At 33.5% G+C, this 19,537-nt stretch overlaps 1 protein-coding gene across 5 annotated transcripts in view; it reads left to right on the plus strand.

Annotated features, from left to right (window-relative positions):
* Positions 1-18,880, plus strand: part of CADM2 (cell adhesion molecule 2) — a 1,197,963-nt gene extending 1,179,083 nt beyond the window's left edge. For all 5 annotated transcript variants that reach the window (XM_043448930.1, XM_043448928.1, XM_043448929.1 and 2 more), the window contains 2 exons: positions 10,991-11,116; positions 11,990-18,880. In XM_043448930.1, the coding sequence (XP_043304865.1) occupies positions 10,991-11,116; positions 11,990-12,108 (245 nt within the window). In that variant the 3' untranslated portion in view covers positions 12,109-18,880. The remainder of the gene's footprint in view (positions 1-10,990; positions 11,117-11,989) is intronic.
* The last annotated feature ends 657 nt before the right edge of the window (positions 18,881-19,537 follow it).

Here is a 19,537-nt window from a genome sequence, read left to right on the forward strand (position 1 = left end):
TATTTAAACAAATAATTTAATACCATGAGAGTGGCCATCTATTGGTCAGCAGAACAAATTGGTGTCTAAAGATCTCAGTTCTGTCTGGAACTCAGTATAAGTATTGAATATTATCTACTGTTCACTCAATTTGCTTGGTTTCAAGAACTGTGTAAAAGTGCTGCTCCAACTATATTATGAGTGTCGCTGTTGCTCAGTCACTCAGTTGTGTCCAACTCTTGTGACCCCATGGACTGCAGCAAGCCGGGCTTCCCTGTTCTTCACTATCTCCTCGAGTTTGCTTAAACTCATGTCCATTAAGTTGATGATGCCATCCAACCATCTCATCCTCTGTCACCCCCTTCTCTTCCTGCCATCAATCTTTCCTAGCATCAGGGTCATTTCCAGGGTGTTTGTTCTTCACATTAGGTGGCCAAAGGATTGGAGCTTCAGCTTCAGCATTAGTCCTTCCAATGAATATTCAGGGTTGATTTCCTTTAGTTTTGACTGGTTTGATCCCTTTGCTATCCAAGGGACTCTCAAGAATCTTCTCCAACACCACAGTTCAAAAGCATCAATTCTTTTTTGCTCAGCCTTCTTTATGGTCCAGTTCTCACATCCAACCATGACTACTGGAAAAAGCATAGCTTTGATTATACAGAGCTTTGTCAGCAAAGTTATGTCTCTGCCTTTTAATATGCTGTCTAGGTTTGTCATAGCTTTTCTTCCAAGGAGCAAGTGTCTTTTAATTTCATGGCTGCAGCCACCATCTGCAGTGATTTTGGAGCCCAATAAAATAAAGTCTGTCACTGTTTCCACTTTTTTTCCCCATCTATTTGCTATGAAGTGATGGGACTGGATGCCATAATCTTGGTTTTTTAAATGTTGAGTTTTAAGCCAGCTTTTTCACTCCCCTCTTTCACCTTCATCAAGGGTCTCTTTAGTTCCTCTTTGCTCTGGTAAGACCCAACTTTTATCTTCAAGAAGCCTTATATCTTTGGGGGAAGATAAAACGAAAGCAAGTGAATTAATTCAAGATAAAAAGCTTCTGAACAAAGTAATTCATGGCTGATTGGCATGGAGACTGCTCACTGTTGTTCGGACTTTGCATAACTAAAGGGAAAGAAGACTATCTCACTGAACGAATGCACCAGCGGGAAGAGCATTTAGCATGGGCGGGCATTGAATTCCTCTTCATGACCAAAGAAAAGAGAATGAAATTATGTGAAAAGATACAATGCCTGGAAAAATTACCACAACAAACTCTTGTTCTCAAAATAGGAGTCATCTGACACATCTTAAAAACTAATTTTCATAATAATTTCAAAAAACTCTTCAAAAATTAATCCCCAAACTTGCTTAGGCAAGCTGTTCCAGAGTTTATCAATCTTTATATTAACAATAATTATGAGTCTCTAAGTCAACATCTTACATGTATTGAATAAAATAAGCCACACAGAACCTGGCACAGATTAAATATTCAAGAAATTATTCTCTCATTTAATTCTCCATCGTCAGACTCCCATAAGATTCATTTTATCCATGCTCTCATGTTATACAAATCTGCTATTTCTATCCCCCGATCTTTCAAACATTCAGAAGCTTAGAATGCTTCACCGTTACTGCATAAAGTCAAAGTCCTAAAATAATCTTTTTAAAAACTGAAAAAAGAAACATGTAGTTTTCTACACAGAAGTTTATACTTTCTAAGTTCTTCTCCCTCATTTAACTAGCATTTAGGTAGTGCTTATATTACAATGTGTTAGATATCCTTCTAAGCCCTGTATGCAAGATAGCACATTTAGTCTTTGACAATCCTAGAAAATAAGAAGTATTCACATTCTAAAGATGAGGTTAAGAAAATTGCCCAGAGCCAATCTGATAGTAGAAAGTTCTCTGGGGTTTGGTGTAAATGATTTGTAAATCCAGGAGTTTGTGAACAATATCTTCTACTTGAAAAAATTTCACTGACTTTTCTGCTTAATTTACCACTCTCCTTCTATTTGTGTACAACATAATACAACAGAGTGTCACCCCAATTCTGATTTCATCTGATATTACTGACATCACTCACTGCATCTTAACCACTATGAAACTGGTGTGTGAGCACAGAGAAGGCAAGGTTTGTAACGTAACTCAGTGCAGCCCTAATACAACGCACACCTGAATTACGTGTAGGTCACATAAAGGAATTGATCTGTGTAGTCTTGGGTGTTCCACCTGTCTGTAGGCCATTGGCTGGAGAGAAATATATATTTCCAGACTTCCCCAAATCTATTTTCTATCACCTTAAATTTCCACATAATTCAACTGAGCCAATACATGAAAAACAGCATACTACAGTTTCTGTATTAGTGCAGGCTGTAACAAAATACCATATATATATATATATATATATATATATATATATATATGGCTTCCCAGGTGGCTCAGTGGTAAAGGATCTGCCTTCCAATGCAGGAGATGCAGGAGATGGTAGTTTGATCCCTGTGCCTGGAAGATTCCCTGGAGGAGGAAATGTCAACCTACTCCAGTATTCTTGCCTGGGATATCCCATGGACAGAGGAGTCTGGTGGGCTATAGTCCGTGGGGTCAACAAAAGTAGGACATGACTGAGTGATCGAGCACACATAAACTCCAAAACAAACATAAAATATCAACAAAAGTGGCTTATATTGTGAGATCTATGTGAGAGTTGGACCATAAAGAAAGCTGAGAGCCAAAGAATTGATGCTTTTGAACTGTGGTGTTGGAGAAGACTCTTGAGAGTTTCTTGGACTGCAAGGAGATCCAACCAGTCAATTCTAAAGGAAATTAGTCCTGAATATTCATTGGAAGGACTGATAAGCTGAAGTTCCAATATTTTGGCCACGTAGTGGGAAGAACTGACTTTTTGGAAAAGACCCTAATGCTGGAAAAGACTGAAGGCAGGAGGAGAAGTGGACAACAGAGGATGAGTTGGTTGGATAGCATCACCGACTTGATGGGCATGAATTTGAGCAAGCTCCAGGAGATGATGAAGGACAGGGAGGCCTGAGGTAGTGCAGTCTATGGGGTTGCAAAGAGTTGGACATGACTGAGTGAATGAAATGAACTGAAGTGGCTTTATTGTTCAAGTGACTCTTATATTCCAGTATTATATTTTGTTTAAACTTATTCTACTCTTCTTTTGTTTAAATTTTGACATTCCATGGCACTGGTGGTTGTTACTAGGAAACTAGATTTGGTGACTTTTGCATAAGAGGCATTTGCTTCTCCTCACTAATTTATCCTTTTCTGGTCATCCTAGCTTTTCCAACTCTATTTTTCAATATTTAATTAAATTCCAGTCCTAAACTCTGAAGTTTAAACAATTTTGTAGTTAGTTTTTATTAGATTTTAGTAAGAAAAGAAACATAAAAATGTCTTTTCAAATACAAAGAGATGAATTAACATGCTTGTTATAGTGTATGTCCTTGAAGATTTACCAGTTTTAAAAATTATAACTGATAATCCAAGTTTGTCTTTGAAAACATTTATTTTACTATATAAGGATGATCATTTTCTTTTAAAAATGGTCTCAGAACCTAATTTAAAAATATTTACATAAATTTTTCATTTCTGTTACTATTTTATTAAAATGAAAAATCATGTATAATAAAATATGTTTTGTAAAATAATTCTAATACTTGGATTTAAATGTGTGCAGTGTTTTTACTTTCTCCTTGCTTGACCTTGGAAACTTAGATATTCTTTCATGTTTTCACTTCTTATTCATAGGAACAAAACATGACAGACTAGACACATGAAGGTAGAAAACCCCAGCAAGGATTTTAGAGATGTAATTAAATAATTTAGTGCAGGCTGTGTGTGCTAAGCCTGTTCTTTGTGACCCCGTGGACTGTAGCCTGCAAGGCTCTTCTGTCCATGGGATACTCTGGGCAAGAATACTTGAGTGGGTTACCAAGCCCTCCTCCAAGGGATCTTCCCACTGAGGATAGAACCAGCATCTCCTAAGTCTCCTGCAGAGGCAGATGGCTTCTTTACCCCTAGAGCCACCTGGGAATCCCCACATAATTTAGTACTTCTCCATTTTATGATTTTTAAATATAACTATACTTTAAGGTTATTTTCTACTCTTCTAAATGCCAGAAATTACTAATCACAAATATTGTTATTTAACATGATTCTCTTTGGAATCCTCTATTGAAAGTCCAGTGACCCTAACTGAAAGATTTGATGCTCAGAAAGTTTTTGTTTGTTTTTGGGTTGTTTTGGTTCTCCTGCGCAGCTTGTGGGATTTTAGTTCCCAACCAAGGATCAAACCAGTGCCCACTGCAGTGGAAGCATGAAGTCCTAACCACTGGATCTCCAGGGTTTTACTCCTCAGAAAGTTTTAATTCCACAATATTCATGTTCTGTGCATTGTCTCAAGTAGAAAAGATTTCTAAAATATTGCCAAATCTATTGGAATTTACTGACTACCATATATATATATACATATATATAAAACAGGCTAACTCCAGCAAGTCCTAAGGTCAATGCTTGATGATGAATAATGGTCTTTAAAGATACAGGATATTTTTATCTGAATAATGACACAGACTCTAAAACCTATACAGAAACTTCAGAAGGTTATACTTCATCTTTTTATTGCTATGACAGTAGGAGAGGCACGAGAGAGAGGATGTATGAGAGATTCCCACTGAGACTTAGCCATTTCTGTTACATATTATCTCTGCCTTGCTCAAGTGATATTTATTTGATCCTCAGTCTCAATCACTTGTTTCAGTTGCTAAAAATAGAAATTAAGGATAGACTTTTAGTTTAACAGTTATGGGGGAAAAATAAAGAGCATAACCAAAAGTGTTAGCTTGAAAAACTACATTTACAAGTAGACATGCAAAGTAGCAGTCTCTGTAACTACTAACTTTGAAATCTTAAAAATCCTAGGACTATATGTTGACTTATTTTGTTTGTGAGATGAAGGCTAAAGGTTGAAAGCTTTCTTTTATAGATTATAAAAGTATATGCAGAACACTCATCAGTAGGGTCAAATATACATAAATATTATGTTTTTTTCTGCCTTATTTCTATTTATGTAAAAGCATTTGAAACCAGTGAAAATATTCAATAATGAACATAGTAAATTTTAATTGATTTAAAATGAATTCTAATCTATCAAGTTTTTTTGTATAAATTGTACAAAAAAGGGGTGAAGGATTACATGTTATTTGAAACTTTAATATGAAAGTGAAGATTTTAAGCAAAAGTGTTTAAAATCAATGAAATCTTTCACAAAGAGTGATCTACATCTCAGGGCTCTTTCTTCAAACCATTCACTAGGTACAGATGTCATATGATTCATCTATCAGTTAAAAAAATCATTTTTATAGCTGCAGTGGTCCACGGCATTACAGCTGACCAGGAATGAACACCAGCCTCAGGAAAGAGAATCCCTCTTCTGAACATGTCAACATTAAGAGTGAAAATAAGAAAAGAAAATGCAATGATGTGTAAACAGAATTTCAAAATTCAATCTGCATCCCATGAAAAATGAGTGCAATAAGAGAAATAATACATGCTCACCAAGAAAAATCATTTTCCCAGATATTTAAGTAGAATTATTTTACTAAAATGAGGAAAATATTGTCAAACTATCACTTTTTCTTGTCAATCATATAAAACTGGTTAAAATATCTACTACGTAAAAACAGGGTGATATTAAATAGATGGTGTAGATAAACCAAAGTCAGTCAGAACAAAATCCTTTAGGAAGTAATAAGGAAAAATTGTGATAGAAAGTAAAATCATCTAAACAGATAATAAGCTTGGAAAACATGATAAAGCAAAACATAAAATTAGTAAAATGGTTTTTAAAATAGGAAAGAGGGGAAGACATACATGCAGCATAAAATATGGAATTTTATTTTTATTTTTATTTTTTTATTTTTATTTTATATTAAAATTTCTACCAGTATGTAATTTGATTTTCCAAGAAAGGAAATGGAAAGAACAGTTGTTAATCAAAAATAGAGTAGAAGAAAAAATTCATAAGTCTAAAGCAAATGATCTTAACTGATTTTAATAAAAAAAGTATGTTTGCAAGTAAAGCAAAATTCTGACTAAAGACAAACCACAAAATATATTCAGCTAAAATATCCAAATATAGTGGAACAAAACCCAAATATTGCAATAGCAATAATGTGAAAAATGCAGGTCACTTAAAAAAGTCAACAATTTCAGATTTGCCTTGGAGGAGAAGGTGGCAAATGATTTCTGAGTTATTTGGTAGGAAAGGGAGTCAAAACAAATTGTCAAAATACTGACAATGACAATTTGTTTTTCATTATTATTAATTCAAAAAGATAAAAAACAGGGATTCTTTAGCCAGTTCAGTGTTTATTGACAATACAATAATTCTCAGATATTCAAGAATCAAAGATGCTGTCATCATGAAATTTTCTTTTGACAAGATGTGTGCTTCATATGATCAAGGGGTGATGATATGAATATCTTTTTTATCTAATTTTAGATCAATAAAAACTGTAAAAGTAACTCGATATTGATATAAATAGAGTAAACAATGTCAGAAGGAGGATTGCGGCTAGTCTATTTAAATTGTTGATGCATTTCTGAGGTCATCAGAATCAGAATGTAATTGTCATTACTGTTCACAAAGTACTAACTAGTTCAGCAGAAAAATAATATATAAAACTAAGTGAGTTTGATGGTGAGGAAGTAAAAATGAAAAATATAACCTTTACAAATGCTAGATATAATGCTTTAGAAAACAGAGTACAAAACCATAAATGGAATAAAAAGAAGGCTTGCATTTAATGAAAAAGTAATAACATTTAAAAATATTATAATCTTTCAAAATACTGAAAATAATATTTTTAATGAGAAATAACATTAACAAAAATATGTAGGTCCTATATCAGAAAACTATACAATTTACTAAAAGACACTAAAAACTTAAATAATTGAAGAGTCATGCCATGATCCTGGAAAATGCACTATATAAAAGGAAAAATGAAAGTGAAAGTGTTAGCTTCTCAGTCATGTCCAACTCTGCAACTCCATGGACTGTAACCCACCAGGCTCCTCTGTCCATGAGAGTTCCCAGGCAAGAATATTGGAGTGGGTTGGCATTTCCTCTCCTCCAGGGGGTCTTCCTGACCTAAGGAGTGAACCTGGGTCTCCTGCATAGCAGGCAGATTCTTTACCAACTGAGTCACTAGGGAAGCCCATATAAAAGAAATCTACCTGTAAATCAGTACAATTCCAATAAGCAATCTGTTGTATTTTTGTTTCTTTCAAAAGTTTTCTGACCTGAGACTTCTTCTCCAAGACAGCAAAATGATTTTTAAAAAACAACAGTATTAGCATAAGATTGCATATATATAGATCCCTCACATAAAATAGACAAGAAGATGCAGAAACACACAAAATAGGTAGACATTTAGTTTATGATAAGTGACAAAAATATTGATGGAAGAAATAATGTGGGATACAACTGTCTGTCACAGAAGAATTAAAGTCATATTGTATGCTTCAGCCTCAAATCACAGACCAAAATACATTTTAGATAGATTAAAATAAAATGATAAAAGTGTTAGATGATAACAGAAATCCTTATGTGTATAATATTATCATGGCAAAAGCATTTCAAATCAGGATCCACAAGTCAGACATCATAATACAAAACTTTGATAGATTTGATTACATAAAATTGTAAGATGTATCTATGGATGAAAAGACCATAAAATGAAGGTACATAAAAATAAGCTGCTTAAAATGTTCATCTTTCTTATGGAGAGAGCCATTAAAACAGAAATTTTGAATGGAAAATAGATTTCATAAATAAACAGTACAAAATTAATGCAGTAATGTAGGAAATATATATATTTAGACACATTTATGTTAACTTATAATTTAATAATACTAAATATTTAACACTTCAATATTACACGAGACAATTTTTTATTTAATTATAGTATGTGTGTGTGTGTGCTCAGTATGTGTCTGACCCTTTGTGACCCCATGAACTGTAACCTGCCAGGCTCCTCTGTCCATCAGATTGTCCTGGCAAAGATACTGGCGCAGGTTGACATTTCCTTCTCCAGAGGATCTTCCCAACCCAGGGACTGAACCCACATATCTTGGGTATTCTGCATTGGCAGGCAAATTGTTTACCCCTGCACCTCCTGGAGTATCTGCTGCTAATACTATATGGGAATTCATGCGGCATTGGTGAAGGATGAATTTATACAATTTTTCTACAATGTAATTTGGCAATGTTTATCAAAATTCTTTTAAAATGCTTACATTCTCTGATCCAGCAATACCACTTCTCAGAACCTACCTTCAGGAAAGAAGACAAGCACAGATGTACTAGCAAGAGTGATTTCTCAGCTCCCAAAAAGGTGCTCAGTTCTGAGAGAGATTCAGCAAATAAAATGGACCTAATTTATGACTATTTGTATTTGGGAACTTGAGCAGGAGGTGGAATTTGAAACTAATTCTGATATATCTAAGCTAGGAATAGGGTATTCAGAGGCATGGCAGATTTATATTTTGCTCCTGTGTAATAGAAAGCTAAATTAACAAACAGCTGTTGTAACAATTTTACTTTTTTTAGTGTTCAGTGTTTGAAAATAAAGCTTTTCCTTTTCCCCTCAAGCAGTCTGATGATGCCTATATTATTAGTTGGGCAACAATTTTCTTCCAGGTGGAGATTCAGTGACGTATGACCTGACTTATTCTTGTGGTTCTTTTATTTTCAACTCGTACCTCCTGCTATCACTCTGGATGGTTCCACGTGGGAGACTTTTATTCGCTGGGCCTTCTTTCACCTGTCTATATCACAAATCGTATGGTTAACATGCAACTGCCAATGAAGTTGGTAAATGTCTAGCTCTGTACACTGAAAAATAAAGGAAGCAAATTTGTTAGCAGCTGGAAATCTCTGCCCATAATAGCCTTCTGATCACCAAATATTTTTTACCTTCTTTTTCTCATATAAACCATTGCCCTACCCTGTCCAAGAGATAACCTAGAGTCCCAGCAAACTAGTGTACCCAACTCAATGATCAAGGTCCTCAAATATGCACAATTATCTTCATCGTCTCTGGATGCATTGGCTCAGAGATAAATGAACCAAAACACGTTTCAGTGCTCTTTTCCACCCCATGCACAAAATACAGTGATAGAAAGAGTCAGGAAAAGCCCCGTGCTGAGTTTACTCACTCAGTTTGTGTCCGACTGCAACCCCGTGGACTGTAGCCCACCAGGCTCCTCTGTCCATGGGGATTCTCCAGGCAAGAACACTGGAGTGGGTTGCCATGCCCTCCTGCAGGGGAACTTTCCAACCCAGGGATCAAACCGGCGTCTCCTGCATTGCAGGCGAATTCTTTACCAGCTGAGCTACCAGGAAAGCTCCAGGAAAAACCCTCCTTAGTATAAATGTTCTCTTTTGGAAATAAGGAACAATGGGAAACACCGAGTAGTCACTGATCCATAATTATTATGAAAATATTTCAGACTGGCATGAAAAGTTCCCTTTGCCTTGGCAACAGTTATAGTCCCTAAAGAAACTAGCTTCTCTTCTGATCATTCTTTTTGCCTTCTTCCAAGGCTGTCTCACAGAAGTTCAGCCTTGTCAGTCACGCTCTGTGGCCACACTGGAAGTGGGTGTTTGGTCATATGCTGTCATGGGGACTACACAGGTCTTATAGGCCACTTCTTGTTTTCACCACATTTGGGAGTCTAGAAGTTTTTGATGTTTCAATTATCAGACTTTTCTTTCTTTTTATTTCTTTTCTAACTAAGTACGTGCTTCTTTGGCACAGTAGTTCCATTAAAAACAAAGTAGACTCCTAATCTATTTGTCAGATTCTTGTACCTATAACCATATTTCAAGACTTTTTGAAAGCAGAATTGCCAGACCTAATTTATTTATTTCCTGTCTCCCTCTGAAACTCTCTTGTAGATTGTGGATGGTAGGCAGTATACTCAATCTGACTTTTGCAACAGAGCTGAGCCTTAGTATATTTTGTTGCTCAAAACTTCATTTAGTTTTATCTCTTATTATGCAACTTTTATAAATAGTTGATTTTCCAAACTTTTAAGCACTCACATCTGAGCTTCCTTTGATCTTTTTATTTCTGCTTGAAAACTAGCCATCCTCTACTAGGCTCAGCTCTTTCCTATAATATCCTAACAAAAGCAGAACATAAAAATATATCAGTAATCTAATCTTTCCAACCACTTCCCTTAAAGCTACGAGTGCAACAGACATTTAACCCTCAATGTTGAGTATTCATCTTCCTTCTTCAATCGATAATATAACACAGCTTGTAACACCCCCCTCTCCTTAAAAAATGATCTTTCCTTTAATCAATTACTGTTTGTGCACCAGGATCTCTTCCTATCCCACTTTTCTCTCCTTCTCAATCTACTCTGCTGGAAGCAACTTCTGTCAGATTTTAAATATGGGAACTTTTCAGGTCTCAATTTTCACTTTTTCTCCTCTCTATCTAGACTCTCTCCCTTAGGGAGTTCATCAGTTTCCTCAGCTTTAAATAACATTTGTATAATGTATTTGTATAAAATAATAATATTTGTATAATTTGTATAATATTTATATTTGCATAATTTTTATAATCTCTAATCCCAGCCTTTCCTATGCATAATTGTATTTTTAAATGATATAGTTGTGTTTGTCACATTTAAAAATACACATACTTTCAGGTGGAGAAGAGGAGAAAGAAAAGGCATATAACTATAGAAAATCATTTATGTGTACTTTTTACTGTCTCTCCCTTAAAATGTAAACTCAGTGGCAATGGTAATTTGTGTGTCAAATTTTATATGCTCAATATCTGTTGAGTAGATGATTGATGTAATACAGGTTTAAAAAAACTTTATTTTAATGTGCTACTTTCCAAAACAACTCATTCTAACGCAGATATGTACTCCATGTCTAAAATCACACTAACTAAAACAATATTTTTTCTCTTTTCTCAAGATCCCAATGCTCTGGCTGGCCAGACTGGCCCTGATCATGCTCTAATAGGAGGAATTGTGGCTGTAGTTGTATTTGTCACTCTATGTTCTATATTTTTGCTTGGACGATATCTGGCAAGACATAAAGGTAGGTTATATATAATAAGGCATTCTTAAATTTGGCAAAAAAAAATTCTAAAGACTAGCTTCATCATGAAATCTTATTCTGTGTGTGTGTGTATGTGCGTGTGTTTTGTGTGATGAGTGCTGAAACAGAGAGATCTGAATACTAAATTATTTCAGAGAATTCTTAATTATTTTACTCAACATTAAAGTTGGATTGGCTTAGCAAAATAATACTTGGCCAATAGCAAGAAGTCACAGAGTGAATCATTGGTTCAGAAAAAAAAAAAAAAGATATATATATATATATATATATATATATATATATATATATATACACACACACACATGGGAGCAAGTTTGTAGTATATCTCTAGGACTGAAATTCAACTCTAATAGTAATCATTTGGTAATATTTCTGTTTGTAAGTTTATGGACACATATGTGGCTATATTAATGAGGAAAATATGTGATTTTTTTGCAATGGGTTAGGTAGAAAACTATTGGTATAAGCTACTTTTAAATGGAGTTACCAAAATGCATGTTGACACATTTGATGTGACCATTATCAACATCTGAACAAAGGGCCCTGATTGCTACAGCGGAGTGGATCACATGGTCTGTAGCCATCATTAAATAAATCAAAGTACTCATTACCCATGCCAGTTTGGCAGTTGCGTCTAGTTAACCTAGACACAGCTTCATCTGCAACATACACCTGAAAACCAAAAGAAAGTGTACAGCTTTAGAAGAGTGAACTGTATGGTTTCTTACACCTCAGAATATGTTTCAACATATAAGAAATCTGGTGTAAGTTTCTTTCTAAATGAATGTGACTTTAATACTGGTTATTTTACACTCTGACAAAACTAACATGGTTTTCTTCCAACACCCACAGGAACATATTTAACAAATGAAGCTAAAGGAGCGGAAGATGCCCCAGATGCTGACACAGCCATTATCAATGCTGAGGGCAGCCAAGTCAATGCTGAAGAAAAAAAAGAATATTTCATTTAAAATGCAGGCCAAGATTCTGAATTTTATGTACCAGGCTGGCTGCTGGAGAAAACTGGCTATCATCTTTCAGAATTCATTTCTACCATCTTCTGCTACCTTTATTAACTTCCATATCGTACTGCTATCTGTAGCCAGTGTATGCCAACAATCAGCTGTCGAAAGCATCATTCTTTAATTACTGTACCATCCATAATGCAGGACATTTATTACTGCCTAAATTCCACACCATTGCTCTTTTAACATACAGTGCTTGAATATACAGCCTTAACAATGTTAATCATCTCCTTGGATCATGATATTGAATTGTTTTTGTATACTGAAAAAAAAAAAGTATGCAGAGCTTCCCCCACCCCCTCATTTTTGGCTCCCTTTAAATCAAAGATCTTGTAAACCTACCACTGGACAGCTTTCACAAGGAACAGGATTAGGTAAAGACGTAACATGCTTAAGTTCAATTCAGATGTGAGAGGTTTATGATGTTTTCTACATGTCTATCTTCAAAGACATGTTTTGGAAGCATATGCCCTAAAAAACACAAACTGAAATAAACTACTGTAGAATAGATTCTGGAATATTTGAGATTATACTGATAAAGCTGTATCAATTTGCTATTTAAAAATATAGTATTTGATACAGGAGCCATGAATATGGATTACAGTCATGACATGCTGTCTTATATAATTATATAGATCCTACCATTAGCTTATTTTAGCTTCATCTACCAATAAATTGTTACAAATATTTTACGATTTTGGGAATCACAAAGACTTCATTCATTTCTCTAATTTGATTCTGTAATTTATTTGCTCCATAAAGACTCACCTGCCTAAACAAAATTGAAATATCCATAGGGCACAATTTTGAAACATTTTAGTATCTGTATATAGTGCATATAATAAATCCAATTAAACATTATTTGATACATATTTAACTTTTTTGGCTGTAGGTAATCAGTCATGAGTAAGCATTTTCTAATGTCCATTATATCCCTTTAGATATTACTTAAACCAATATTATAAGTAGATAACATGTATTAGTATTTTTGTCTGTATGTCCTAGCACTGTTCACCAACAAATTTTTCTAGTTCTTGTTAATTTTTGTTATACAATGGAAGCACAATGTTATAAGGAAAGGTAATTTTAAGCTAACAACCAGTGCACAGCCTCAGGTTTTAAATTACAACCACAGTTGAATAATAATCTAAAATAAACTCTTAGTTTGCTAAAAATTTACAAATTTTAATTTGGCAGTTCCAGAGCTGCTTACCTATGTTGGTTTGCCAAAAAGAAGTGTTTGAGATATGTTTTCTGTATAAATGAACTAATTCTTTATATTAAATTCCTGTCTATGCATTTTGTGAGGTATAAACATATGAAACAGTGAGTGATAGAGAATTCCTGCCATAATTTTAACTCCAAGGTGAAAGTCTCTTTCTCTGGATTATTTCTGAAATTTTGATGTATTTAACCATTAAGAAATGCTGTATTCTTAAATATGACACAGAGTCAATCTGAAGTCATATTATTTCTCCTAGTAAAAGACAATAATGCTAGATTAGTTGTCATTAGATTTATTGATACTCTATGCTAAAGATTAAAAATCCAGTTAGATAAAAATTATTTTCCCATTGACAAGAATTGCACCTTTAGGAAGAAAAAGAATATGACAATATGGTAGCTATACTTGTGATGTCTGAAAGCATGATGGCCTATGGTTTTAAGAATAATATCTTGGAATTTATTTTTGGGAAATGAGAATGGTTGAGTATGACATCATGTATTAATATCAAATGAAAGACAAGGGTGCTGTATCTTAGATTATTTATCAGAAAAGTATAAATCTTTTAAGGACAACGTTAGACTTTTAATTTTTTTGATTGTTGAAGCATTTATCTTGTTGATTTCTTACAAAAGAAAAAGGACGATGTCAGTCAAGCAGCACTTTTTCAGAATATACAGAACATAAATAATATGATGTGGTTGAGTGTTAACATAATAAATCATATACAGTATGACAATTTTAAGGAAATAAGTCTGCATTGATGTGATTGCATGCTTGTTTTTACAGTTCACTCCATACCATCTGTGGAAAAAATGCAATAATATGTTAATATAGTATGGTAGTTTGAGAGAATCAGGTAGGTGCTACTAGACACATTGAAACTAGAATAGGTTTATAAACTGTTCATATCTTTCAATGCATAATCTTTAGAAAGACTCCACAAAGCAAAATTCATTCTGTTAGTACAAAATGGAAAGGTTCTTATTACAGAAGTAAGTTGTATAAACTGCATCATCAATTACTATTTAAAGCCTAATTTCAGGATGCATTTACAAAATTGCTACTCTCCATTGATGCTGTATTTACATCCCTCTTCATTTCATCTGTATTCTACTTGGCTCCAACTGCTAAACTGTTGCCTAAATAACTCAATCATTATTTATAGCACTATAAAATTAGAAATCCAAAATTGGTTACAATTCAAGACTTTTGACTCTTTTAACCCTTGACAGTAATATAAAAACTCATTGGAAGCCTGTAAAAGAAACTAACTGGTGTATTATGATTTGTGAGCTCTAATCAAATATTTTGACAGCTAAAATAGATATGAATTAGATATCATTTCAGTTACTGAAAGTAAATAGCAATGGAGTTATATTTTCCTATCTTAAAAAAAATTATTTGATTTCCACCAATGAAAGAAATTGTAAAAATTCTGTTCATTTCTATAAAAATCAGAAAAAATGAAATAAATATATAAACGAACCATTTCAATTGCCATGACTGAAATGTGCACATTTTATGCCCAGAGAGCCAAATTCGGTCATTGCTTAGGGAGCACCATAGCCACAGAACATAATGAAAGGAGTGCGCACAGACACACCCCCCAGTAGAATATGGAACATTATTCTTTACCCAAAGTAACTCTTCTCTGCCAGCGTACTGTTTACAGTGTAAATTGTCCTCCATCAAAAAAGTGTAAACAGCATTCTTTTTTTTTTTTTTTTTGGTTTCCATATTTGAATGTCCTAGATAAAACAATTATCAAAATTAGGGAGAAAAGGAAAGTTTGTGAGTGAAAGAGCAAAGACAGAGAGCATGAACATAGTCGTGTGTGTGTGTGTGTGTGTGTGTGTGTGTGTGTGTGTGTATGTGTGCATGAGAGACAGAAAGAGATTTCAACTTGTTTTCTTTTACCAGAGAATCCAAGAAGCAGTTTAAGGAACCTGATATTGAAGTTTAATCTAGACACTGGATGATATCATGTTGATTCAAGATGTTTAATCTTGCATTGAAACCCCACAATTAAAGACACAAATAGAGAAAGAAAACTAACTTTCCTAAATATGGCAAAGAAGCTAACACCTCATTTATTTTTATTTCTTTGTAAAAATATAAATATCGCAATTAAAAGGACAGGCTCACTTGTAATTACGCACTCATGATTGTAATGGCATTGAGATTCCATACAGGCCCATGTACAGTAGCTGTTGGATGGTGATGGTTCTTCCATGTAACATAGCAGTTATCGTGTAATTTAGTGCCACTTATTGCAAAGTGTTACCAAGGGGAACATCTAAAAGACCTTTTTGGATATAAGGATAATTGAATTATAAGTATGAAATTTCATGTTCCTTTTTTTAAATGTGGAGAAACTGCAGAACCTCATGTCTTACTGCAAAGTCCCCATCACATGGCTAATGACTTAGCGCCCTCTAAAAATGCTCCCTGTAATCCCCCTTTGCACATGGTGGTCTGTGATGAACATGCAAAACAAAGCAAACAGAACACAACTGGCAACTTCAGAAGAAGGAAATAAAACACCTAATGAGAATTACGGAGTAATGCTTTTTATTAAGTGGCACAAAAGACACACAAAAACTATGCAAATATAGGTAACTACCGTGTACGTACATGTAAGTATCTTGTACTTGCTGTGTATGGATGTTGGAAACCCATGTAATTATAATATGCATTTTGAATATTGGGAAAGAGGAAATCTTAGTGTAGATAATAGAACTTGTTTTGAAATATACGCTGGCAATATTGAAATACACTCAGTGCAATATCTGTAATTCTATTGCTGGATACTTCATGCAAAGGGATTTTAAAGAACTCTTCAACAAGATCTAAGAGGTTGCTAATCTTCACTTCCCACATATTAAACCATTAGTTAAAAATACAATGGACATAACACCACGTTAAGCTTTTCTTGCTTAATCATTAACATTACACAATACAATTATCTGGCCTAGTTTTTAGTGTTACTGGAGAGAAAGACATAACCTGAGTTTTCAACTTCGATTCAGAGCTAATTGAATTTGGAGTTCTTATACTTTCTTTGAAGTGTATGTATGTTTTAATGGGTTGTGGGACTTTTATTACAAGTACAAATCTACTCAAAAAAACATACATTACCTTTAATAGTTAGAGTCACTATAGCTTAATGGAAATTTCTTATGATAATTTTATTTTTCAATTCATTTTTCTCTTTCTCTCTCTATTTCAATCCAAACATGCCCTTTGCACTTCACTTATACCCTTCCAAAGGCAATGGATTGAAGGTAGCAAGATTATAAAGAGAGCTAAAGGGGACAACATGTAAAAATGGGTTCTAAACTCATCAGCATTTTTATGTATTGAGATTATTAATATTGAATGCAATAGTTATTGGATAGAGCTGGTAAGTTCTCTGCCATGCATACTTACAATAATCCTTCTACCTCTCACTTTTAACATGGGCTATGATACTTCGATATAAATAGAAGAAATAATTACAAGATATCCCAGGAAGCACTCTTTTGGGACTATCCTAACAGTCCACTCCCCACCCCCTGGGACATCTCAAAAGCCAACTTTACTTTTAGTGTAACTCAGTGGTGTATGGATCTGCATTTGTTTTCCTTTTTCTGTCATTAACTTTTCCTATAAGCAAACTATAATAACTTTAAAAGGATAGTTCCTCTCATTCTTATTTACTATTTCAATGTGATATAATTGTGCTGATTAAAAAAATCAAATGGCAACACTTTGCAATCCAACCTGACATTTCATTTACTGTTTAGAATGAAACAATTTCTTATAAATTAATACTATGCTTTTAAGTAAATATCATATATGTAATTTTATTTGCCCAAGAAGTGTTATTCTGTAAGATAAATATTTAAGTATTTAAAACTGCCTCCTTATTAACAAATAATCCCAGAATGAGTGCAAAGTATTGCCACAAATACCCACTTTATTTTGCCTGCATAGAAACAATATGAATTCTTCAAATCATATAATTTAATTGTTCTAAAAGGAAATGGCATTTTAAAAGCAGATTTTTCTTTAGGAAAAAAATGATACAAAAATGATCTCAAAGTATGATGCTTAAAGTAAGATTTTTCTATGTTATGTGGTTATGTTATAAATAATATTTGCTGTATTTTTACCATCATATATATATATGTACATACATATATATATATATGTTTCAGAAGAAATGTATGGTTATTTTGGAGAGAATGGGCCCAAATGTGAAAACGATGTAAAGCAAAACCACTATTTTCCCCTATGAATATACTGTATATTTCAAAAGAAGAAACTTAAAAGATATTTGAAGATTGCAGGGGCAAAAGAAAAACCTACCAGGGCTCAGCACTTAAGCACTTTTCCCACATCCAGGGTCGGAACAACAGTGATTCCTACATGAACTTTTAAGTGAGGTATGAAATGCCACATTACACTTCTCTTCCACACAGTACTGTCAAACCTCAAATGTTTTCTTTCTTCAGATACTTTTCCTTGTACATGAAACTAGGAGACACTTTCTCTTTATATTTGCTGATAGTGAAAGTTATATGCAATAAAATATTTGATGGTTGAAAGTAGTGTTCACCAGTTGGTTAAAAAAACTATGAAATGTAAACTGAATTGTTATCTCTTTATCCTTTTTGCTTTTCTCTGTGTTTCTAATGTATGGAATGAGTCTCATAAATAGAAAAATAAGTTAGAAAATTTTCAAAACTAGTACTCTTTCTCCTAACAAGTGTATAAAACTAATCTCTTTATGAATTTATTTAACTGTACCTGCTGTATTTGTTGTAGATTCAATGATGGAGTTAACTAGTAACCCAAGGGTTTATGAGTTCGGGATTACTGACATGTTTATTTTCATATTCTGTTCACATCAATATTTGTGAATTGTTTGTTTAGCTTTTCATTCAACCAAAAAATATTCCCTCAACAAAGCTCCATTTTTATCATAAATATTTCAACATAACTAACATCAGAACAAGTCTGCCATGTTAAAAAGAATTTAAAGACTTATCTCTGAAAATGGTACCCAGAAACGCGGGTGTTCCCGGTAACGTAGCTTCCAAAAATAAAATGTTCTACTTATGTGACATGAAATTCATAGCTTTTGGAAGGGTATATTTATGACAGCATAAAAATAAATTCTGTGCTGTAAAGAAGATGCACTGAAATAAAACATATTGCACAGAAGATAGAGAAACACAATTATTGAATCTACTGTTATCATTAACATTTTCAAAAACCAAAATGCATATTGTAATATTAGGTACATGACACTTGCATGTTGATATGCCTATATACTTACAAGTATTCAATGTGTACTCAGTGGCGCTTAAAATATGTCATGTACTACTCTTATAAACATTCTTACAGGGTTCCCATTTGCACCTCATCTTTCAGTAAAGTCTTGTCAGAAAAAAACTGTCTGATACATATGGAAAAATAAAATTTGAATTTTAGTTATCTGTTGGACATTACTGAATTGTCTATTCATTTAGTTCATTTTCTTAGGCTTGTTAACAGAAAGGTGGAAATTTCTTTTCTCCCACTGACAGATTATAAAATATACCACAAAGCATATTCTTTTATGCCAAGACATTATTTTGCATACCTTTTTTCAACTGCATACATTATCCATTCATTTTATACTTCCTCAGTGATGCCCATTTTCTTTGTAAGTTCCTAAATGGAAGTTTTAAAAAGTTAAGCAGTAGTAAAATAAATGTTATATTATTTGTACAACATATAATTGTTACTCTTTGGAATGTGTGAACCTTGTAACATGCTGACTAAGGGTTAAAAAAATGTTGCCGACTTAAGGAAATTTGCTTGAGATTGCCAAAATTCCAAAATCCTGTAAAGATAATTTTACAATCACTTCCATGTGTTTACTAATGTTGACTAGGAACAGAAGCAAAAATACTTACATCCTTTTAATTTTCACACTCTAACCAGTATTATATATTTCAACTACCTAAGATAATGCAATTAATAGCATATTCATCCTAAGCTTATGCCAATAAGAATTTGAGATAAGCTTTTAAATTTATGGAGGATTTTCTTTGTGTCTTTGGAAGTTCACTTACCATAAGGTATTTTATAATCTACTTTAAATAACAGATTTTGTTA

The sequence above is a fragment of the Cervus canadensis genome, chromosome 27, assembly GCF_019320065.1.
Source record: "Cervus canadensis isolate Bull #8, Minnesota chromosome 27, ASM1932006v1, whole genome shotgun sequence".
Taxonomy (NCBI): Eukaryota; Metazoa; Chordata; class Mammalia; order Artiodactyla; family Cervidae; genus Cervus; species Cervus canadensis.